At 36.8% G+C, this 24,484-nt stretch overlaps 3 protein-coding genes across 3 annotated transcripts; all 3 read left to right on the top strand.

The window, feature by feature from the left end:
- The first annotated feature begins 999 nt into the window (after positions 1-999).
- LOC110753789 (synaptotagmin-1) lies at positions 1,000-6,569 on the top strand. The gene is made up of 12 exons (XM_021954762.2): positions 1,000-1,370; positions 2,205-2,303; positions 2,415-2,465; positions 2,585-2,708; positions 3,264-3,382; positions 3,510-3,611; positions 3,933-4,007; positions 4,286-4,362; positions 4,447-4,693; positions 4,776-5,126; positions 5,604-5,735; positions 6,217-6,569. Exons 1-12 carry the CDS (start codon positions 1,260-1,262, stop codon positions 6,346-6,348), a joined length of 1,620 nt encoding a protein of 539 aa, XP_021810454.2. The 5' UTR covers positions 1,000-1,259; the 3' UTR covers positions 6,349-6,569.
- A 379-nt stretch (positions 6,570-6,948) lies between these two features.
- LOC110753793 (L-ascorbate peroxidase 3) lies at positions 6,949-11,117 on the top strand. The gene is made up of 9 exons (XM_021954765.2): positions 6,949-7,280; positions 7,546-7,670; positions 8,293-8,342; positions 8,511-8,576; positions 8,672-8,720; positions 9,062-9,144; positions 9,234-9,313; positions 9,423-9,525; positions 10,668-11,117. Exons 1-9 carry the CDS (start codon positions 7,168-7,170, stop codon positions 10,860-10,862), a joined length of 864 nt encoding a protein of 287 aa, XP_021810457.1. The 5' UTR covers positions 6,949-7,167; the 3' UTR covers positions 10,863-11,117.
- Positions 11,118-13,875: 2,758 nt separating this feature from the next.
- On the top strand, positions 13,876-15,293 carry LOC110753819 (myb-related protein 308). Its single transcript, XM_021954794.2, has 2 exons — positions 13,876-14,487; positions 14,593-15,293. The coding sequence occupies exons 1-2, from the start codon at positions 14,225-14,227 to the stop codon at positions 15,098-15,100; spliced, it is 771 nt and encodes a 256-aa protein (XP_021810486.1). The 5' UTR covers positions 13,876-14,224; the 3' UTR covers positions 15,101-15,293.
- Positions 15,294-24,484: the final 9,191 nt, after the last annotated feature.

The following is a 24,484-nucleotide window of genomic DNA, read 5'->3' as shown; positions in this document are numbered from 1 at the left end:
GAAAACCTTTTATCTTTGAAAAGTAGGAAAAATATGAGAAGGGAGAAAGAGGGAGAAGGGGAGAGGGGATGAAGAACAGTGGCTTCCTCCCCCATGCAAAGTGAAAACGTCTGTAGAGTGTTTTTTGGGAGAGAGGAGGTTAGGGTTTTCACTTAAATCAAATAATGGGATTAGAACATTGCAATTAACATAATCTACTTTCATCTGACATATTCTCACTCTATGTTGTGTATTTTAATCTTATCATACTATACGCGTGTTATTTGTGTCGATGAAAACTATATATGCATTACATTAATAATAATCTAACCTTCAATACTTTATGTAATGGTTAGTCAATATCAAGGAAGACAATTTTTATACACAAGATACCACGACTTGTACATGACACAAAATTAGTGGGACTGTGTTGATTAGTGTTGGCATGACATGATGACACGAATACAAATAGAACTTGACTTGCAAGACAAAAAATCTTTAGGGGGTCTATTAATCATACGGCCTAAAATTGGGAATTACAAAACAATATGGATTAAGCTTGAATTTTGATGGAGAAGATGTGGGTTTGGTGGGAAAGGCCATTGGTTATGTTTTTGTTGGGTGCGGGGAGTAAATTATTGAACTTTTATTAAATCTTGTTGGGTGTAGAAAATTTGGTGGGTGGAACAAGTAGTTAACAATTGACCGTCGCCGTCCTATCTATGCTCAGTTGTCAAAAAAGGTCAGAAATCAAAGTGGGCCCCAATTGCGGAGCCCACACCGTCGCCGTCCTTAAAAATAATCAGGCTTTTTCCCTGCAGTCCGGCTGACGAAATTACCCGATTGAGCCACGTGGGGCCTCCTCGTCGAATCAGATACGAGCTTTTCGGACACCAAACGCCAGGCCGCCACGTGTACGACCCCACCACACTGTTCCCACATCAAATCAGATCCGCGCTCCACGTATGACGCTTGTTGGCCAGAAAAGCCTTGAAGAGAGCGATTGCGTGCCTCTGCCTCTGCCTCTGCATCAACCTCAGTTCGAAACTGCCAAATCCCACCTGGTTTTGCTCTCCATAAAAGGACAATTAAGTAAAATTACGTAGTTATATTCAGAATATTAAACGTTTTTGCTCTTAATTAAGCAATGTTGATGTAGTGATCTGCACTAATCTGAAAAAGTTGAAAATGAGCGTTTTCTGGAAGATATAGAGAGAGAGAGAGAGAGAGAGAGAGAGAGAGAGAGAGAGAGTAAGCCGAGAAAACCGTGATTTGAGAAAATGGGATTCTTCAGTACGATTTTTGGGTTTTGTGGATTTGGACTTGGTATATCGATTGGTCTTGTGGCTGGCTATTTCCTTTTCATCTACGTCCAATCTACCGATGTTCAGGTTCTCTCTTATATTTTGTTTTTTTGATATAACATCCTCAATTTGCCTTCGTTTTGATATATTTTACTGTTTTTTCTATATTGGGTTTGGCTTCTTTTAGCTGAATTTAATGCTGTGAGAAAGCCAAATGGAATGTGAATTGATTTGTGTCTTATTTGAATTCTCAGAACCAACCAGGCTATGATTTGTTTTGTGTTTTCGTTTTCTTGTCAAATTATGCAAGCTTGTCAAAGGCTTGTTTCTCTTTGCCATTTGGTGGTGTTGTTGATTAGTGCAGAGAAATAACAAGTTCCTTAGAAATTAATGGCTATTGGTATATATACATTTATCTTATGTGCATGTGTATACAGTGTGAGTGTGTGATGCTGCATTGTTATATGCATTTATTGACTAGTCTTTCGGTCAGAAATAAATAGCAAGGGGTTTGTAGCTCAAGTGACTATGAGCATTTACCCCTGTACCTGAGGTCTTAGATTCGATTCCCCCCTCCCCCAATATCGTTTGTATAAAAATAAATAAAAAATTGGTCAAAAACAAATATGTCCTGCATTTAGGTGGAGTAGGAGAGATTCTTAAGTCAGCTTCACAATCATGAAGCAAGCAATGTAGGTGCTCTATGCTTGTTGCTGCAGTTATGACAACTCAGTACTCACAGAGGCTTGAAGCCGTTAGCACATCATGTCCGCAAGTGGGTTTTACAGAGAAAGGATATAAATGTAGAGAGAAAAAAGAAAAACTGGAAAAACATGTGCAGTGTGTGTTGCATATGTTTGTAAAGTATGACATGCCTATCTGTGTTTGTCTAAGTCTAATTCATTGCCTTGGGTTGGCCAGAATCCTGAAATTCGTCCTCTGGTTGATCAAGATACGGAAACGTTACAGCGGATGCTTCCTGAGATACCTCTTTGGGTGAAAAATCCGGACTATGATCGTGTAAGGAACTAATATCTGTAACTATTCATTGATGTCATTTATTATGGGTCTTAACAGCTAGTGTTTTATCACTTACACTGTTACTGATATTTTCTTCTTTTCTATGTGAAGCTTGATTGGCTAAACAAATTCCTTGAGTATATGTGGCCTTATCTGGACAAGGTGATTTATATTGTCTTATTGTTCTTGGAATATTATGTTTTCAATCTTAGTTTGCTTTTCTCATCTATTCTTTACTTCTTATTGATGGTTCATGGCTTTCTATTTAATTTTTTTTGTAGGCAATCTGCAAGACTGCAAAAGAAATTGCAAAGCCCATAATAGCTGAGGAAATTCCAAAGTACAAGATTGAGTCTGTTGAATTTGAAACACTGACTTTAGGTTCCTTACCACCAACTTTTCAAGGTTAGTAAACTTGAGATTTCACTTTAGAGTCTCTCTATTAAAAATGCCTCGTCTGAGAATTATTGGGAGCTTCGGAACCAGCTTTGGCAGCTCACTGTGTTCTTGAGTTGTGAGGAGAATTTTTAATAATTTTTTTGAATACTTTTTTTTTCTTTCTATTTGAGGCTAATTTATATGAGTAATTCAAAGGAAAAATAGAAATATTTGATAGGATCCGTATTGGAAACGTAGAATGTAAGAAAAAAAAAGCGGACTCCCCTACCAAATCAGTGAACGAGGTTTATACGAGAGGCAACTTAGACGCCGTTGTTTCTTCCTACCTACCTCTTCACTTGATTACTTATAAGTAATGGGAAAAGTGGTTGACTTGATGTTTAGGTATTTTATTGGTCTTGTGTTTGTTTTTGGATATAGATTCATACACACACACACACACAGGTCTTGTGTTTGTTTTTGGATATATATATTGACACACACTCACACACACACCTATATTGTACATACGACGTGTTTTCCCAAGTTTGCATTTAAATTTTTGCATCTTATTGGTTTTAGGTATGAAAGTTTATGTCACCGATGAGAAGGAGTTGATTATGGAACCCTCCATAAAATGGGCTGGAAATCCTAACGTCCTTGTTGCTGTGAAAGCATTTGGATTGAAGGCAACTGTTCAGGTTTATGCTCTACTTTGCTAGGAAAATGTTCTACTGTTAGTTTATTTGTATGCAGGTAAGAGAGAAACGAGAGAGATAAAGGGATATAAATGCTTCTGTCGTTGCTTTATTGTCTGGTTCATTTCAGGTGGTGGATTTACAAGTTTTTGCTGCTCCACGTATTACTTTGAAGCCGTTGGTTCCAAGCTTTCCTTGTTTTGCCCAAATAAATGTATCTCTCATGGATAAGGTTAGTTTTGCGGTGAAATAAAATTTTAATAATGGCATCTTTGGGAGTTGGATTATCTGGTTAATTTTGGCACTTGGCTACAGTATTGTAACTGCAGCTACATAGTCCTGGTCTATTATAATTTTGCAGCCCCTCTTTATCGTACAAGTTTTACCTTACTTTAAACTGGGCATTTTTTGAAGTCCAGATTAATCTGTTACATTCTTTGTTGAATCTATTTAGTGTTGGTTCATGATTTCCACCGGAAAAGTTTTTATTTAGATCTTATGCTTTTCATTACTAGTCCAATCTTCTCCTTGATTATTTCTTGTGGTTTTGCAGCCTTATGTTGATTTTGGATTAAAGCTAATAGGAGCTGATCTTATGTCAATACCTGGCCTTTATAGATTCGTCCAGGTAGAGTGCCTTTCTCTGTTCCTGTCCTTTACACATATGTACCCCCCCTATTTTGTAAACACACATGCCATACATAGATTGATCAGTAAGATGAAAGATTAAGGGAAGTTTAATGTTGCTTTATTTCTTACATTTTGTGGCCCCTACATTGGTGGTGGAAGTTGAATGCAGCAGTTCATTGTTTAAGCTGATTTTTCACAAAAGAATCTTCTCCTTCTGTGATGCTTATCAGTTTCATAATAATGGTTTTAACTGTGTTAGAACGGGGTTTTCTGTAGGAGCTTATCAAAGATCAGGTTGCTAACATGTATCTGTGGCCGAAAACTCTTGAAGTACCAATAATGGACCCCGCGAAGTACGTCTCTGCATTTGTATGAAATTTGTTGTGACAAATACTTTTTATTTAGTTTGGCTGAAAAAAACTACTTGGACTTTGCAGAGCCTTTAACAGGCCCGTAGGAATTCTCCATGTGAAGGTTCTGAGGGCAATGAAGTTAAAAAAGAAGGATCTTCTTGGTGCTTCGGACCCTTATGTGAAACTAAAGCTCACGGAGAACAATCTCCCATCACACAAGACCAGTGTCAAGCTCAAGAACCTGAATCCTGAATGGAATGAGGAATTTAACATCGTTGTTAAAGATCCGCAATCTCAGGCTTTAGAACTTCTTGTTTATGACTGGGAGAAGGTATATTATTTCAGTTTATCATCAGAAGCCATATGTATTGTTTTAATTATGTATGTCTGAAGCATTTTATCCCTTATTTTAGGTGGGCAAACATGAAAAAATGGGTATGAATGTAGTACCTCTGAAAGATCTACCCAAGGATGAGCCAAAAGTTTTGACTGTCGACCTTCTTAAAAATATGGATTTAAATGATGCTCAAAATGAGAAGCAGCGTGGGCAGCTTGAAGTGGAATTGACTTATAAACCTTTTAAAGAGGAGGACATGCAAAAGGGATTTGAAGAAACACTGACAGTACAGAAGGCTCCTGAGGGAACTCCACCTGGTGGAGGTTTGCTTGTTATCGTAGTTCATGAAGCTCAAGATCTTGAAGGAAAGCACCACTGTAATCCATCTGCTCGACTTATTTTCAGAGGGGAGGAAAGAAGGACCAAGGTATGAGGATTTTGAGAACATTTGTTTTTTTTTTTATAGGTATCTTGGTTTTGATTCTTGCAGCCCTCTATATACCTTCTCTTTTGTAATCTTAAATGATTGGTCATGGGAATGATCTGTGCAACATTTAGCCTTTAGTTATTACAATGAATGCCTTTTCTAGACTTTTATGCCTAATATTATATGGTTTTCTTCTTTGGGTGTCAAAAGAAGAGAAGGAAAGGAGTCTATGATTCTTAAAGGAGTTTTCATACATCTTTATTCTTATCCTACATACACACATACAAACACTGTCACACACGAGGATGTATGCATCTTTGTCCTTCACTTGAATGGAGACATTAGACAATTTGATCTCCAAATTGTACTCTGAATTGGCTGTCTTGTTTTAATCAACGGAGTTGTAAGAAATGATAGAAGTTCTAAATTCTAAGATTGCTTGTTATTATGTTGATGGATTTCCCTTTAACTGTGCAGTCACTAAAGAAAAGCAGAGATCCACGATGGGCAGAGGATTTTCAATTTATGTGTGAGGAACCTCCCATCAATGACAAATTACACGTGGAAGTTGTCAGCACCTCATCAAGAATGGGCTTGCTCCATCCAAAGGTGTGGATCAAATATCTTTTTTGCATAGTGTGCAATATTTACATAGAAAAATGGGCAGTTATAATGGATTCTGCTGCATGTAGTTGCTGGGACAATCAAGCTGCATTTTAGTTGATCAGATAGTACGCAACTTTTAACTTTTAGGCTAGTATTCCCTTTGCTTAAGAGTTCTTGGTTCTTTATTCATTTTGGTAATGTTACAATCGAAAGTAAATCATGGTTTTTGATTTGCACAATATCATAAATTGTTCTGTCATAATACAATATGGTCATGCTGCTTATGTCCGATTGGCATGCCCTTTGGAAATTCTCCTGTATTGACTGTTTTACAAGATGAAACTGGATATGCCTGGGAACACATGCTTCATTTCAATGGTTTGAGCAACAGTTATTATCTTGTTCTGCACTCAGCTTTGTATTTTCACATCCTTGTTTTGTTTATACATCTGATGGAAACTTTTTTTTTCTCTTTTGGAATCAGGAATCTCTGGGTTATGTTCAGATCAGTCTTTCAGACGTTGTGTCCAACAAACGTATCAACCAGAAGTACCATCTTATAGACTCAAAGAATGGTCAGATCCAGATTGAGCTGCAATGGAGAACTGCTGAATGAGCTCAAACTTTCTTTTTCTTCTTTTTTGTTTTCTCCCCTTTAAACCCTTGAGATGGAACTTGGTACAAGATTTGAGTCTTAGCATACCACTTGATATGGAACTTCTATACTTCATTGTCATCAAATCATATCGATTTGTTTGTTCTTCATGTACATTATTGTAATAATCTTACAGCGAAGCTTATTGCAAAGTGAAAACAAATCCTTGGTATTATCAATTATTGGGTTTGCGTTGCTCATGTTTTAGCTTGGATTTGGCTTTGTTGTGTTTGATTATTTCCAAGCAGTGAAGAGATCTTATTTTTCTTTTTCTTCTTAAAAATCAAACATAAAAATGAAAGAAGAAAAAAGACCTCATTCCTTACCGTGAGGGGATTCGAACTTGAAGGTAAAGGGGGCATTGGCCTAACTTACGTCTGCCTATAGTTTGAAATATGAGGATGAGTTTCACATACTAAAAATGTTGTGGAGAGGTGCAAAATTACTCTTAAGAAAATATTGGTTTTTTTTTTGTGGCCAAGGAATCAAAATATTGGATGAGTTTCATATGGTAATGATGTGGGTACGGGTTTGGGTAACCTGTTTACCCAGCGGGAGGCAAAGAGAATTTTCAACTAGGGGCCGGGTATGGGTTTACGGGGACCGGGGCCGCGAACCCATTACCCACGGCCAGTTTTTTTCTTCTTTTTTTAAGGGTCTGAACCCACGGCCAGTTCAGTCAAACCAACCACCAAAATCTCAATCCCATTACTGTCAGTCACTCTCCCTCATCGTTTCCTCTCTGCTCCGAGTCGCAGTAGCTCTGAGTTTCGGGCTTCAATGGCGTCACCGCTCGTTGATAAAGAGTACCTCAAAGAAATCGAGAAGGCTCGCTGTGATCTCCGTGCTCTGATATACAGCAGAAGCTGTGCTCCCCTCATGCTTCGCTTAGCGTATGCTCTCTCTCTCTCTCTCTCTCTCTCTCTCTCTCTGTGTTTGTTTCCCGAGAAAAAATTGTGATGAAAAGACAATCCGAAGGAAACATTGAGTCGAGATATATTTTTGTTTTCATTTCCTGTGATTTCTCAGTAGCTCAGTGTATCATATCTACACATTGAGCTTTTTTAGTTTTGTTTTTGTAAGTGAAACATTTTGCATGTCATTGTTTGTGTCGATTTTGTTGAAATTATGACTGTTCTTGGATATGTGAATTTGTAGATGGCACGATGCTGGCACCTACGACGCCAAGACGAAGACGGGTGGGCCTAATGGGTCGATTAGAACTGAGGAAGAGTACTCTCATGGTTCTAATAATGGCTTGAAGAAGGCTATCGATTTTTGCGGTATGCTTGTGTTGCTTCATTTTATCAATATTTGTTCCATTTTTTGAACTTTGATCGTATAAATTGTAAAATTTACATTTTAAACATAGGCTGGGGCATTAAGCAAGTTCTGTGTCGTGAGTGCTGTATATAATACTATGTATGATAATTTGTTCACGGGTTGTTTTTTTGAATTTATTTGTGATCTTGAGGAGTTTTGTATTTGTTCTTAGATATGAGCGGTGAACCCAAACATAATTTGTTGTTTAAATAGTGTAACTATGCCACTATTGGTTTTGTTTGCAAATTGCAATTAATAGCTCTAGTCCTGGATGAAAGGGGCATTTAGCAAGTTCAGATGGTTTTACTACATTGCATATGTAGCTCAGCAGACTCACATTGTGCTTACATTCGCTTTGTGCTTACATTAGCTTCAGACTCTCATTTCTAAGAAAAGGGAACTACATTGAAACCGCACATAAGAAAGCATGTATAACAGTTGTCAATATGTACCTCCAAGGTGCCCTACATTTGCCAATATTTGCGTAGTAAAAATACCATTCTTATGGCTATTATACAAGGTTCTCATCGCTTTCTTCATTTATTTATTCTTTTTTCTGGGTGCTTCTCTTTCTGGTGTCAGAGGAAGTGAAGTCTAAGCATCCAAGGATTTCATATGCAGACCTTTACCAGGTGATTATAGTTTTGCAAGAGTTACTCTTCCTATATTTTAGTTCATCCACTTGCAAATTAAGAGATTTTACAAAGATCATAAGAGTTTTTTCCCTTCAATTTGTTGGACATAGCATGGATTCTTTAATGAAGATACTGATTAAGGGACATGATTACTTGTACTTTCAGCTTGCGGGTGTTGTTGCAGTTGAGCTGACTGGAGGCCCCACCATTGATTTTTCTCCTGGCAGAAAGGTATGTTGTGGTCAATGGTCAGTTATTTCAAGAAACAGAGCTAGTCTCCCTATCATTGTTTTTCAAGTTTTCATTTGCTTTTTGGTCTTTTATAGGATTCAAAAATCTCTCCTAAGGAAGGACGGCTTCCAGATGCTAAACGAGGTCTATTCCAATACCTAAGATCACTTCTGCAAATTTTATTTCACCCTACTTTAATGTATTGGTTTTCCGGTTTGCTTTATATACTAGCATCTTGATTGAATTATAACTCATAATTGGGATTTCTCAATTATCCCATGCTATAAGCTGCTTTCATGCGACAACTCAACCCACTTCCGCTCTCCACACACACCCCCCCCAACACTCTCTCTTCTATATTTAAGCATGCTGAAGTTGTTACGCTTGCTTCTGTTTGCTTGCGTATGATTTTCAGTTAAATTGTTTGGAAGATGGCAATTTTTTTTTCCCATAAAAGAGAGTTGCAGTTCTTGTTGGGTTTATAGGTGCACCACATCTGAGGGAAAAATTCTACAGAATGGGGTTGTCTGACAAGGATATTGTTGCACTATCTGGGGGTCATACACTGGTAATTATTCCTTCTTGTTTGCATCTATATATGGTCTTCTTTGGTATTTGACAGACATGTTTACTCTCTGTCATTTTCTGTGGTAATAGGGAAGGGCACATCTTGAGAGATCTGGTTTTGATGGTCCTTGGACTAAGGAACCTCTGCAGTTCGATAACTCATACTTTGTGTAAGACTTGAACATGGGTGTGGTTATGAACCTGTATTTGTACTCATTATGCATTATGCATAAGTGTCTATGGTTATGAACTTTCATTCGTATTCATTGTTGATACCAGGGAACTGTTAAATGGGGAATCAGAGGGGCTGTTGAAACTTCCAACAGATGCAGCTTTAGTGGAAGATCCTGAGTTCCGTAAATATGTTGATCTGTATGCGAAGGTAATTTGGGTTTGGGCTTGTTCAGTTCTATTTTGCTATGAAAAAATGTTTGGGGAATTTATCACTACTTGTTTATATTAACACTCTTGGTTCAGATTCTTAGAATTACTTTAGTCCTTGTTATTATAGAAGCTGGTTGCTGCCCTTACGAAATAATCACATGTGGCCTTACCCATGTTCTCGTGGTGTATATAATCTGATCAACTGATCCACCCTGACATGCCAATCACTTGGGAACTGGTAGATTTAGTTCAAACCGTTTATAAGATGCCTTACTTCTTATATTTCCCTTGTAAGTTGTAAGTTATCCTATAACAACAGGTTTGGGCAAATTGAAAGCGTTTTCTTTCACCAACTTGCAGTGGAGCTTACTCAATTCTATCATCTCTCCTCTCTTTGTTCTATAAAGTTAAATTTTTTAATTATTTTCCTGTGAATTATGCTTTTATGTAAAATTGACATCAATTTGGGCTGGGCTTTTCTCTGAACTGATTTAACTGATACTGGGTTAGATCAGGCTCTTCTTCTACTATGCAGTGACACAACACCTCTTCAGATGATTGTGGCCCCTTCGAAGCTGAGGCTAATTTGGTTAAGTTTCGCATTTGCGATGGGTCTTGGGGCAGGAACCATTTGCGGTTGATACCAAACCCCCAATTTGGTGTTTAGTTGAATTGATTAAACTTTGTTACTTGGCTAGTGATGCACATGAGAAGGTTTGGGGCCTGCCCCAACTGGGGAGACTTATTCATGGAGATGAGTTTTAAAATTAAAACCAGAGGCATGATGTAGATGGTCTTCTCTTGTGTTGTCTGGTCCTACTGTGCATATTTATGATATTATTACGATATTTTAGCTAATATAGTGGGACGGAAAATGCGAGGATGGGAATCAATACACCCCTTGAGGCATAGATGGGGGTGAATGTTTACCTTGAAGCGGGACGCGGAGCAGGGATAGGACCAAAAATTTTTAGGGCAAGGCTGGGAATCTGGGATAGTGAATGCGATCCTGACCCTACTGTGTCTTGTGCCATCCCAATGCTTCGATGTTCCCTAAAATAAGATATCTTTGTCTGTTTATATATCTGTTTTCTTTTGACATTCCTTTTCTTACTTTCATAAATTTGGCATACGGTACAGGATGAAGATGCATTTTTTAGAGATTATGCTGAATCACATAAGAAACTTTCAGAGCTTGGGTTTGCTCCAATCTCCTCTTCTACTAAGACAGCAAAGGACAGCACCATACTGGCACAAGGTGCAGTAGGAGTTGCAGTTGCTGCTGCTGTTGTGATCCTAGGCTACTTGTATGAAGCTAAGAAAAGACTGAAGTAGACTTGCTTAGCCGATTACCTTGTTTTTTTCTTTTACGGCTGGAGATTACCTTGATCCCCTATGAATAAATGACATTGATTATGATTATAGCTGTTGGTTTTTCTTTGGGTTTAACCGAGAGGTTTGTATAACAAGGAGGATTGTCACATGCCTTTTCAGCTTGGTAGCTATATTGGTGTAGTAGAAAGATACTAGTGAACTTTTTCTTCATTTTGAAGTAAATAACGTAACGCACGGATTACTCTTTCAAAGAAAGCGGATTATCATCGTATGCATTCGATTGTTAGGCGTACGGATTACTTCGTTTCCTACTGTAATACAAACATGCATGCATGTGGGGCTTGTGTGCAGATTTACAAGCACTCTACATTTGTATACTGGTGTGATGTGCTAGGGATCTTATTATTCTTTGTACATTGCTTAAGCTACTTCACTCTGGTAGCTCATCCGCTTCTTTTTAGATCCTTGTTTTGTGCCATTTATGGGCCTTACCTATCTAACTCTAAACAAAGGAAAATCCCTAAAACAAGGTCAGTCTGATTGTGATAGGAAGATGGAAGATGGTGTATCAGTCAATGTGACAGCTTGGTGGCAAAATGGGTCCCTGTGACAGCCTCATGCCATAAAACTCATGAACTGAGTTGAGTCCAGCATCCCTATTGATGCTTCGATGCTTCGATGCTTCGATACCCCCTCCGTCGCATTCCCTTTATGTATAAGTTCTTATCCATGAATTGGGTTGCAAAATTTTAATTAATTAATTGTTTCAGAAATAGACGCTGTCTATATAAAAAATGGTACCAAATACTAGGAAAGTAATTAGGAGGAGGCCATTTCAGAAGCTTTATCCACCATGTGGGTCATTGGAAAATAGACCCCCTCCCCTGCGCTTAAGGTTGAGAGAGCCCCACATGGGGGAGGGAGGGCAGCCAAAGAGGTAGGTAAGAGTTTTAGGACAGCCCTCCACTGTCCTATACCTAAGCACATGACCTCCACGTGTTGATGTGCTGGCTCTCACCATACATAATTGTCATACAAAATTTTGCCGATCTAGAGCCATACCCTCCTCCTCATGGCCCCTTAAACCCCATTTACCTAATTGTGATTTGATTCTTTCTTTCTTCCACGTTGATTGTCTCTCTCTTTGCATTGTACATGTGCTAATGTGGGCATTTTGTTGGAAAAACCGGTTGCAGACAGAGACCATTGTGCTAATCTCTGGTGTCTACACACAACCTAACAGGTTTCAATCATTGAGCTCAGTTCGTTAAGAGTTTGGAGATTAATTTTTACAGGTACATTCAATAATGCAAGTTACATTTGGTTTTAACTTTTTTGGGGGTTTCTCTTTTTGAAAGTTACATACAAACTATGTGGCTTTAATGCAAATAGTCGTGTTTGGGACAGTATATGCATCAATAGCTGAGCGCTCATGAGCCGTGTTTGGGACAATATACGCATCAACAGCTGAGAGTCGTCTGCTCACGCTCATGCAAGTGGCTTTATCATTTCTCTTAATGCATAACATATGGATAAGGCTATGTGGGTTTTGTGAGGGAAAGAGAGAAGTACCTTGTGGGGAGGAATGAGATATCATAAATCATGCCAGAGTTCAACATCAAGAGTGAAGGCAAGAAGAAGTTGGACTGGGTGCCATAGGACAGTCAGAAAGGATGAAAGGAAAGAAAAAAAAAGGTAGGTGAAATACACACACAGATAATAACACAAGTGGACCTCTCTCTCTCTCTCTCTCTCTCTCTTTTTGAAAACAACTTCTGCCCATGATCCTTAACTCCTACCATCCACTTGAAATTCATGATGAGAGAGAGTGTGTGTATGTGTGGTGTGGTGGTGGGTAACAAATAATAATAATTTGCAAATTGGAAGGGGGAGGAAGATAACAACAAAAAGGTGAATCAACCTTCCCATCCCTAACCCTACCCCTTGTTGCCTAAACTTGCACCACAAGGTTGGGGGAAAGAAAAAAAAGGAAAAGTGGAGGGTGAACCAAAGCCCACATACAACTACAACCACACTCATTATCTTTTTCCTTCTCTCCTTTTCTTCCATCATCCTGCCCTTGAAACCCAACTTCTAACTCTTCTAGAAGCCCTCACTCTCACCCTCTCTCTCTCTCTCTCTCTCTCTCTCTCTCTCTCTCTCTCTCTCATGCATCACCAATAGAATAAAGAACCACAACTACCCTCTCTGTACTCATGCACAAGAATAGCCAAACCACTTGTGACATTTCTTCCCAAAAACCCACTACAACCAACTTATTAAAATAACAGGCCATTACTTTCCAAACCTAGCTCACTTTCATCTCTGAGCCCTAAATTTTGTTGATTCAGTACAAAACCCCCAATCCATATTTACTTATATGAAACATGGATAATATTGTTTTGTTGTCCTATACCAATCACATAATACAACATAAAAAGGTTATCACGTGTAGTATACTACGATTGATCAAGAATAACAAAATAATGTTATTCCCATTTATATAAGTGTTTCTCGTCCTCGCGACATTCCATGGAACCAACTCCGAAGCACTCAAAATTTCCAACTGTGGGGCAATAGAAACCAGTTGAAAGAATCAAAAATTTGCCTCGGGACAAATGGTAAAGTACTGAGAGAGAGCTGCAAGAAATAGGCCCGTATGATCAATTCACTTGGTACCAAGTTTACCAACTACACCATTAATATTATATACCATATGTTATAATATAAGTTCCATGTATACGTGTAATTATTGTATATGTTGTCTGGGTGAGTTTTGAGAAGAGGGTAATTGGAATTATTTAATATAAAAAGTTTTGAGACATGAGAAAAAGAATGGCAGAAATCAAACCATGTGTTTGCCTAATTTAATTTATTTTTTTGATGTGATTTTATATTTATATTACCTTACTTTTACACCTACCTGAAGGTTACTCGTAGGGCCGCAGTTAATGTCCCTTTAACTTATTATATGTGATTGATGCCATAATAATATCATCAAGTTAGTGAGAGAGAGAGAGCTCAGAGAGGCCACCAGCCACTCCCTCTAACCTGTCTCACCAACTCACATCTAGAAGCAATTAGGGCCCCTTCTCTCTCTCTCCCCCCTCTCTCTCTTTCTCTGAGTCAAAAGGCTATAAAATCGTACGCCAATTCCTCGCAAGGGCCGGCCTTTATGTTGCAGCAATACAAAAAACAAGGCCTCCGTTTTCCACCTCCACCACCACCACTAGTTCAGCTGTAGCTAAAACCAAAAACACAACATAAAACAACAACAACAACAGCTCTAGCTGCTCCTACTTCTTCTTCTTCTTCTTCTAAAAAGTCTTTAACTCTTTTTTATTTATATAGTTTTTGATTAAATGGGAAGATCTCCTTGCTGTGAAAAGGCTCACACCAACAAAGGAGCTTGGACCAAAGAAGAAGACGATCGCCTCATTGCCTACATCAGAGCCCATGGCGAAGGCTGCTGGCGCTCACTCCCCAAAGCTGCTGGTCTCCTTAGATGTGGGAAGAGTTGCAGGCTGCGTTGGATCAATTACCTTAGACCTGATCTCAAACGTGGCAATTTCACTGAAGAAGAAGATGAGCTCATCATCAAACTCCATAGCCTCCTCGGAAACAAGTAAGCCCAACAAATCATATCCTCTGTTTTTTGGAACAGAGTTTTTGCACTTTCAAGTTTTTGAGTTGTTTAACGTTAATGGGTTTTGTTTGGATTGTTTTACAGATGGTCTTTGATAGCTGGAAGACTACCTGGAAGAACAGACAATGAGATAAAGAACTACTGGAACACCCACATAAGAAGGAAGCTTTTGACCAGAGGTATTGACCCTACAACTCACAGAGCACTCAATGAGGCAGCTCAGGATTCTGCCACCACCACAATTTCTTTTGCAGCTTCTGCTAATATCAAAGAAGAAGATCAAAAAAGCAGCATTATTAATGGGCTTCTGGGCAAAGACTCAAAAAAACCAGTTCAAGAAAGGTGCCCAGACTTGAACCTTGAGCTCCAAATCAGCCCTCCTTGCCAGCCACAACAACCCAGTGAGCCTTTGAAGAGTGGAGGGAGGGGGGTTTGCTTTTCTTGCAGTTTGGGGCTTCAAGATGCAAAGAATTGCAGCTGTGGAATTGACACTATTGGCAGCAGCACCACCAGTGGCACCACCAATGTTGGTTATGATTTCTTGGGCTTGAAAAGTGGGGTTTTGGATTACAGAAGCTTGGAGATGAAATGAGACTGGTTTTTCAGGTCATGAAAATATTGTCATATGTAGTTGGGGCTGAGTGGGAAGAGAGAATGAGAAAGGAAAAAAAAAAAAAAAGAGATTGCTCTTGAAAGCTCTCTGATTATTTTCTCTTTTGTCTCTAATTTTTATGACTGTTAGTGAATGTTAGTATAATACCAGTACAGCTGATTGATGATGGAAATGTCTTTGATCCTTTACTAGAATGAGTTTGTCTGCCCAAGGCCAAGTGTTTTATTATTCTATTTAATTTTTATTTTTATCCATTTGAGAGGACAAATTGGGATTTGTCAAATTCATACCAGATCTTCAAATCAAAAGGGTTAATGCTAGCTAGGTTATGGTGGTGGTTGTTACCAGCAAATTTAGGTAAGGGTTGGTAAATAATATAAGTTCTTATTGGCCTCTTTATGCACTCAAAATCGGGGGCTGCTGAGATTTTTTTTGAATTTTCTCTTCCAAGCACAAATGATCGCTCTACATCTTCTGTCAAACAGAAATAATGAAACTCTCACATGAACACAATAATGTAGTAGTCAATTCTTAACCCCCTTATTGGCAGAAAAACTTATAAGAAACGGTTATCATAGGTGGCTTATCGTGATTGATATGGAATAACAAAACATTGTTATTCCCGTTGCGCATAAGTGTTTCTCCCCTATTGAAGATATTCAAAAAAGCATATTTCTTTTTCTAATTTAAATTTTCAATGTCCTGCAAAATGGTTTTTATATTCAATATAATATTTCAATTCACAATAATTTTATCATATTTTGATTTTGAAATAATACTTGGATCCTTTATTGGGGTTTGTCTTTTTGTTGAGCAAGGGATTGAGTTTCATTTGAAGGAAATGGATAAGCTCTGAGAGGAGGAGAAATAAGGAAGATAGGGGTGGTGGTGGGTAACCAATCACTTCTTTAGTTAAAAGGCCCCAAAAAAAACCTATTAAAAAAGCGTGAAGAAACTAACAACTGTCCGTAGTGTACCATCTCTCTCTACCAACCTCCCAACTTTAATTATCAAAGCCTTTGAGCCAACCTAACATACTCTTTTATTGCAGATGAAAACCCTAGCTAGATTTGGGGCCCTTAATAATTTGATTCTTCTTTTCTCATTATGCATGACACCCACCATTTTTTTTTTCCAAATAAGTTTCAAAGGAATTCATTCTATGAAGTTTGAAGTAGTAGTGTACTAATTATCACTATAATTACCAAATTTGGAACAACCCCGTATCCCCCCACCCGTTCGCTTTTGATTTAGTGATACTTTTCTTCTATGTTTACGTATTAGTAATGGATTTTAGAATCATTATGATTCCTTGTTCCTCTGTATTTACTAACACATAGGTATTAGAATGATTCCAATTCCTTACTTCCCCTGCTTTTACTTATATCTAAGGAATGAAAAATTATGAGAGTTTCATGTTAAAATCCATAATCAAATACCCTCAAAACTATGCATCAGATTAACTAGAGGGAGTATTTGATATGGTTCTTATTGCTTATTCTCATATTCTTAAGTTGCCCGATCCAAGAGTTCCTCCATGCCAATATTGAAAGATGTCCTAAATTCGAATCCTCCCTCCTTTATTGATTTTAAAAAAATTCCTATATCTCAGAAGAAAAAATTTAAACATTTTAATTGAAGTCAATAATAAAGCTTTCAATGAATATTGTCTAGTCTTATTTGCTTGACTCGCATAATATTGTACTCTATGACAAGAATTTGATTCTAGTCTAAAAGGTATTCCTTTACTTAATCTAAAGAAGAAGAAAAAAAAACCTTTCATAAATTTTTTTCAAAAGATTTGTCCATTTACTAGACATTATGATATATTCGATGAAAAATCAATTAATATAAAATATAAATTGATCGTTTGATAACATAACATGTCATTATCTTTTTAAAGGAAAACATCTCTCCTATATATATATATATATATATATATATATATATATATATATATATATATATATATATATATTATATTATAGTTACATTACTATCTCCTATATCTTAGTTGCATTAGTTTTATAACATTGCTTTGGTAATATTTGCTTACAGGTTGGTGCTACCAGCTACCTTCATTTATATATGTATATTGGTGGAATGAGAAATTAATAAACAATATGGAATATTTTGGTTGAATTATGAAACATGAAGTCGGTGATAATACAGATTTAAAATTTATTTCATGAATTGAAGTCTCTGCTAACAAATTGATTAGACTTGAAGAGTCAACTCTTTGCGTTTTTTTCTTCTTCTTTTCTTTTGATAATTATTCAAGTTGAAGGCCTCCTCAAACCTTGAAGAGTCTGCTCAAGGCCATATGGCTTGATTGCCGATCTGTCATCTGTGCCCCAACAACTTGTAGCTCGAAATGTTAGGTCCAAATTTAAGGGACCATAAGATTTTTGAATTTGGAATGCCACCAGAAGAATTTTGAAGGCTTTATTTGTTGAAAATTTTGTCAACTTTTACCTATTTTCCTCTTCTTTTTATCATTTCAAACTATACCTTAAGACTAGGAGTACATGTATGCCCAAATAGTTGGAAATGAAGATGCAAATAAATAATGATATCCCTATGAAAAACAATTGGGTTTAAAGTCCTCGTGATCCCTAATGACATCCCTAATGACTCCAATGAGTTCAATGACTAAAAGGGAGGAGTTCGATTGGCTCTTCGAGCTCTTCTTTAGAGAATGTGTTTATAGTCCCACGCTCGAGTCTAGCGTCAAAAAAATTTAGATATACAGAAATATATAAACACACTCTATTAGGGTTCGAAACAAATTTGGTATGTCAAGATTATAAATGTGTTTAGAGTGTTAATAAAGTTGTAATTTTCTCATGATTATAAACTGGACCAAATGTGTGAGGTCAATGAGACTCGTATCCACCACCCAATTTTTATCAACAAGCATTTATTCATTCAATGGTTATGTATGTCACTGGGGTCCAACGAGAACGACAAATTCAAATTCATATTATTAATTTAATACTAATAGAGTAATTAGTATCATGTGTTATCGATGAATTAGCAACGTAATTATGTTTTAGTTTGGAGACGAGTGCAAAACAAAAACAAATACAAAAGAAGCAGAAGCAGAGGCAGACAAAATGATAAAGCGAAATCTCCCAAAGAAGAAAGCCTTTGCATTTCCCGAAAGCAATCAAAGGGTCTCAAGACATAGATGGTCATGAGCAAAAGGACACACCAGAAAATTCCAAAAAATAAAATACCACATTTTTTTTAAATTTAAACAAAAAAATTAATGGAAAAAATAATGGCCCTCCCCTCTCCCTCTCCCCCCACCCCCCCCACATAGAAAAGGAGCCAACTTTTCAACCCTCTGCTACTTTGCGTTTTCTTTTTCAAAGGTGTTAGGTAGAAGCATCGGAAGCTTCCATGGAGATATTTATGCCAAAGAAAAATTGATTACCAAGACTTGTTTTAACTTAATCATTTAAGCACTCTCTCTCTCTCTCTCTCTCTCTCTCTCTCTCTCTCAATATGGTAATTATTGTTCCACCTTATATTGTTAATGGGTTCAACTTCCACCAACATCATATATGCATGATATATACATATATGGGTTTTTTTATAAATAAAAAACTATAGTGGGCCCTCCTCTAGGTTTTGTTCTAGATCTTGAATTTGATTTTACTAAAATGGCCTTAGGCACAGGGTTTCAATTATTAAACAATTGCATTAAACATATGCAAACCCTTTGTTTGGTAGAAAGGTAATCCCAACTGTTGTTAGATCACAGCATGTCCTACTTTTAATGACAAAATAATGTGCATGTTTATATGAATATGGATTACACATGTGTGCAAGGCTAATAATGATTTCACATTGCTCTATCCTTCCTCCTCCTGTCCCCCCCAACCCCAATAATACAAAAGTTATAATCAGATTTTACAAATTATTTTAAGAGTGGGGGTTGGGGGAAATTTGGCATCATAAAGGTTCAACCAGCTAATTATTATGCTAGGGTTGAAAACTTTGCCAAGAGCTTAACAATTAAGGTTCGCTTCCCTTGATTGATGCTAATTATTGAATTCGTGAATTACGTTTTTTACTTAAGAACCTTAATTGATGCTAATTATTGAATTCGTGAATTACGTTTTTTACTTAAGTTACACGCCACCAGAATGTACTTACATATATAAATTTAACTTTTTGTTTTAATTCAGGTTAATTCAGATTATGATATGTTAGTTTGACTAAGGAGTATATAGGGAGGTTAGAGATGCTGAGATCTTGAACTATTAAGTCATTCTACAATTATGTTTGATACGAATCGCTATTTTTGATTTTTATAAACGACCTAGGTCGTGACGTACCATTTTTTATATAATAACCTGACTCGATTTACACTTCTACCTCAAATTGAGTCAACTCGCACTTAATTAGTAAGTTGTTAAAGTTTACAATCGCATTATGAAAGTGTAATCAGGAGTCTAATGACTAATTACAGGTTTGTAAATTTGTTGATGATGAAAGGGCAAAATAGAGAAAAGCAAGCAAAGGGTAAGTTATTTTTATTTTCTATTTATTAAAAATAAAAAAGAGGAAAGGGTCTCTGTCCAACACGCTACCAACTCCCCTCGTTTCGGGCAGTAGTTGGCAGCCGTCCGACGTAGGCTCATGTGCGCGTTGCGGCGGTGGGTCCCCACCTTTCACTCAGCTTGTGGGCCCCAGGCCTACCCTCAACGACAATGAGTTCACCTAATTAATTATTTAATATATTTTGGCCCATTTTTTTTATTCACCTTTCCTTTTCAATTGTCATTTTCTTAATCTTATTTTTTTAAAAAAAAATAAATCCCCTAACCTAACTTCTTCTGATCCTTCCTTCCTTTCCTAATCAAACATTAATGTTGTTTCTAAACTTCTAGTTAATATTCGAAGACAACAAAAGTTAAATTATTAACTAGAAATTAAGAACATGCACTATGATACACAAATAACACCTAACTGTTTGTCTTCCCTTGCATGGCCATGGCATGTTACTTTCTTTTCTTTTTAACTTATTTGATATCATTATAGAATCAGGGATTCGAAAACAGAAACTTGCGTGCAGGCATAGATTATCGCTTTTAATTACTTGAGCTACAAACTCCTTGAAGGATGGCGTGTTTGTCTGTTCAAATTCTAGATACTTTGCGGAAGTTTATCCAAAGCCCACCTGCAAATCTTAAAACATACAAATTCTTCTCGAGAACATGGGAAGAATATTAATACTCCTATGGCCATGAGCTTTTTGCACATTTGAAATGTCATGGTTATAATTTGTCGTGGCTTCTTTTTGGAAGAATATAATATACGAATTAATTTGGGTTTCCGAGGATCTGTATTTTATTTTTACATGGGACTTCGATTGCCATACAGAAAACCTAACCCTTACCTGCTGCTGCTGCTGCTGCCATATTCATGCTATAATAATATATTTTTATATTTTTATATTTTACAGACGCAAAGTACCAATAATACATTTGGACTTTTGCAAACTCTGACATGAAGTGTTGGTTGGGTTGGGTCGGTTTTACAGTGCGTGTAGACTTTTATTTACATTAAAAGGAGATCGAAGTTTAACTCTAATTTTGCACTAAACAAGAACTTAATTACTCGTAATTTAGATTATGAGAGGTAGCAATTAATGTGATGCCCATGATATTGGTATTAGGGTAGTCTAATGGAATTTTGTTTTTAATCCAAAGAGGAGGAGAGTAAGAGTCGAATTCTTAATGTAGATATGAAAGTAAATGCTTATCGTACTACTAGATATAAAACTCCCACAACAAAAGTGAAATATTTTCCGAAATCCCTCAACTCTAAAGTGATGTTATAATTATTATAACATTATAGAAAACACTTGTGCTTGAAGATGTGGTTAACTAAAAGAACAAAAATGTTTTCCTTGTGCAATTTGGACCGATCATTTTGAAACGAATAATGAGAGAATGGTGGCGTAGGTTAAGAAACCTGCGCAAGATAGCTAGAGATGAGCTGGTAGGAAAAGCAACAAAGTTTGGTGAGTTGCAGAGAGCTGCATGATTAATATTAATGGGATAAAGAAGCACACACACACACACACAAATACATGGGATTTTGGGGGAGAGAGAAAGGCAAAGGGATATGAATCAAAATGATAGTGTGTGGCTGAGATGCGGGGAGGCTGAAGTTGTTGGGTGGTGGTCGCTTGGTTGATGGTGATGGATTCCAAAAGTCCATCAGAATATCAGTCAACTTTATGTCATTTTCACCTTATATCACCCTTATTTTCTCATGAATTTAATTATGGGGTCCTCCTCCCTTCTTTCCCTCTCACCACCATCCTAACCCCATGTCATCATCCTTGTTCATAAATCCCCCTACCTGCCCCACATCTTCTTCTAGCTAGCTTCATCTTCTAATAAGATAATAAATAAGAGATAATACTATTTTGTCATATATATATATGAAATATTGGGATTTTAATCACAATGGTTTCTGAGCTGTATTTTGGTACTTCAATTCGTTTTTGAGTCATTTTGATCCTCCGACTCCTCGCACGTGTTCTAATTTAGTCATTCGATAACATTTTCATTGGTTTTTAGAGGATATATAATTGTATCCATATTGACAGATTTACCCCTCAAATATACGGAAAAATTGACAAGATGACTAAAACAGAACACACGCGAAAGCTAGAAGACAAAATAGAAGCTCGAGTATATAAATCTAGAGGCTATTGCGGTTAATAATAATAATTTAAAACGATTAAAGTTTGACAATGTAACACAACATGTATGATTGTCTGATAAGAAAACAAAATTGGAAAAGTGAAATTATGGGTACCCCACATTGCATTAGATAAACAATGATTTGAAGTTGGGTGCAAATGGAGGGTGGGTTGATGATGGTATTTTTCTGATTAGAAATCCCGGGCTGTGTGTGCATCGATTGGTAGCTTACCCATTTGGATCAAAGATATGTTAAGTAATGTGAGGTATGCGTCAATTGGAATAGGACATATATGTATGTATATATCATGTCACATAATTATTATATATTGCTTTTTATCCAACGAAGGGAAAGGACAAAAATAAAGAGAGTGAGCAAAATAGTAGGTAAAATCGTACACAAGGCTTCCATCATTGCCTATAAAAGATTGCTTTTGGAAGACCAAACGAATGGGTAGGTGTCGAAATATAATTAAATACATAACGGTGCATTATTTTATCCATGTCAAATTTGAATATAAACAATGCGTCAAACAAAACGCCAACGGGTCTAGCTCGATGTAAAAGAGTCTTAACTTGTAAATTAATGATCTTATGTTTGAATTTTATAACCAGGGGACTCTCTAAGTCTCAAGTTGTTGATGAGAAGTCAATTTTATATGGATGCACAGATCCATGCAATGCATAGGCATCGGATATTTCTTTGTCCAAATAAAATAAATTTAATGTTTATTGGTATGATTTTAATTAGATAGGATAAGCTGGTAAAAAGGATGGCGAGAGATCCGTGGGTGTGACTGATATTTGTCAAGAGTTGGGTCAAAGAGGTCATTATGATTGTTTAGACTTCATGCTCCAAACTTCGAACAAGTTGTTGTATATTGTATGCCCTATCTATAGGGGTTTTCTAGTCTTTAAAGTTCTAGTAGTGTTATTTGACCTTTCTAGACACTTTTATGACTTGGGTTGGTATGAAATTTTAGCCATATTCAGTTAATCGTCAACAAATTGCGTGTGTGTGTCGATTCTGATTATTGATGCAAGTGATACAAATTTATAGACTTCACATGTATTAACAATCAAGATCAAGTCACTCGTGCTTGCTCGATTGACACGCTCAATTGACCTTAACAACACTCAAAATATCCAAAATAAACAAATTTTCAGTGATTGGGTAGGGTAAAGATTTGCTTATGCTAAGCATGTATTTGAGTTTCACAAGCAAAACATTCAAAGAGGAACAATTAATGGTAACCTGTCAAGAGGGTGTGGCCAGGCTGGTTTGGTGGCTTGGCTCTAAAGACATTGATCACACAAACTTTTTGAAGGTCAAAAGTATATGCAGTTGGGGTCAGATCGTACATGGTTTTGGTAGAGTTGTAAAAGTTTCTTTCTGTGGAAAATACTTGGGGACAGATTTTGAATGCTTTCTGTATTCCAGCATATGTCTTGACAGTCTTTTGGTAAGGAAGAAAAGGACATAGTATACCATTATAATTATTAATGGTCAAGTGAATTGTAGGAATGCAAGTTGCAATAGGCGTACTTTATCATAATAATGTGAGGCTATAATTTTGGTACAAAATTAGATTTTTGATGGATCCGTTCTCTGGGAAATTCTTGCAAATTCACCCGACTTGGAATGAGATATGATCACATTCGGATAAGAAGGATGTTGTTTGCCTGGAAGGAAGGGAGATACTCTTCCTTCCTACAAATCATAGTTTGACATATGTGCAAAAATAATTCATCAAAAAAATAACTTCTACACGCATGTTATATTGTCATTGACAGGAATGTATGAGTTTTTACTTACATGGAAAGGAGAGAAGTATTTTCCGAATAAGAATACTTAATATCATTCCATGTGTGTGTGAACCAAACATAGGAATTACTTCATTTCCGACCATTTAATACCACCCAACCATACATCACCAACAATCTCTTAAAAGATCGACCTAGGACTGAAAATCTTGGCACACGTTATTGAGCTACTGAAAGCACAGGAATTGAACAAGAAAACTTTTTGCGTGAAGCACAAGGCCTGGTCCAGCTTTTGGTTCCAAGTTTCAATTTCAAACCCATATAGATAGGCGGCTAGGCCTGGTCAGATTTCATGGGTTAGGCCTCACATTTTGCATATTTTGATTTTGGGCTTAATGAATGGTGCCCAAGGAAAGTGCTTATTGTAAAGTTGATGCTGGGCTAGAACTATTGTTAATGATTTCAAGATCCAATTCAATCCGATTTAATATTGGATTAAAACTATTGTTAATGATTTCAAGATCCAATTCAATTCAATTCGGTTTTGATGATTTGGCGGTCTAAATTGGATTTCTAAATTTCTAAATCGACGTGATTAAATCGGATGACGAACTTGTTAGTGATAATCCAATCAATTTATTTAGTTGGTTTCTTGGCAAAAAAAATAAAAATTAATGGGTTTTATGTTTCTTTTTTCCTTGTAGCATTTTTATTTATTTTTTATTTTACATGTACATCTAATAAACATGTGATCGCAATATGAGTGGTAGGTAGGGAGGATGAATAATTGTGTAGCTTCCAAGTGGAGTTTGTGTTGAGAGGGTTAGGTTAGGTTAGGATTGGTTTCTCAGATAATAGATGATCTGCAGAC

This window comes from Prunus avium, chromosome 8 (assembly GCF_965620075.1).
Source record: "Prunus avium chromosome 8, drPruAviu1.hap1.1, whole genome shotgun sequence".
NCBI lineage: Eukaryota > Viridiplantae > Streptophyta > Magnoliopsida > Rosales > Rosaceae > Prunus > Prunus avium.
This window is presented reverse-complemented; position numbering and strand designations above follow the sequence as displayed.

Bases quoted from the DNA above. Each gene is read 5' to 3' on its own strand.
- LOC110753789 (XM_021954762.2), top strand. From the start codon at position 1,260: ATGGGATTCTTCAGTACGATTTTTGGGTTTTGTGGATTTGGACTTGGT. The intron at 2,709-3,263 runs GTTAGTAAACTT...TATTGGTTTTAG, and splicing joins CTTACCACCAACTTTTCAAG to GTATGAAAGTTTATGTCACC. The intron at 4,008-4,285 runs GTAGAGTGCCTT...GGTTTTCTGTAG, and splicing joins GCCTTTATAGATTCGTCCAG to GAGCTTATCAAAGATCAGGT.
- LOC110753793 (XM_021954765.2), top strand. From the start codon at position 7,168: ATGGCGTCACCGCTCGTTGATAAAGAGTACCTCAAAGAAATCGAGAAG. The intron at 9,145-9,233 runs GTAATTATTCCT...CTGTGGTAATAG, and splicing joins TATCTGGGGGTCATACACTG to GGAAGGGCACATCTTGAGAG. The intron at 9,526-10,667 runs GTAATTTGGGTT...CATACGGTACAG, and splicing joins ATGTTGATCTGTATGCGAAG to GATGAAGATGCATTTTTTAG.
- LOC110753819 (XM_021954794.2), top strand. From the start codon at position 14,225: ATGGGAAGATCTCCTTGCTGTGAAAAGGCTCACACCAACAAAGGAGCT. The intron at 14,488-14,592 runs GTAAGCCCAACA...ATTGTTTTACAG, and splicing joins CATAGCCTCCTCGGAAACAA to ATGGTCTTTGATAGCTGGAA.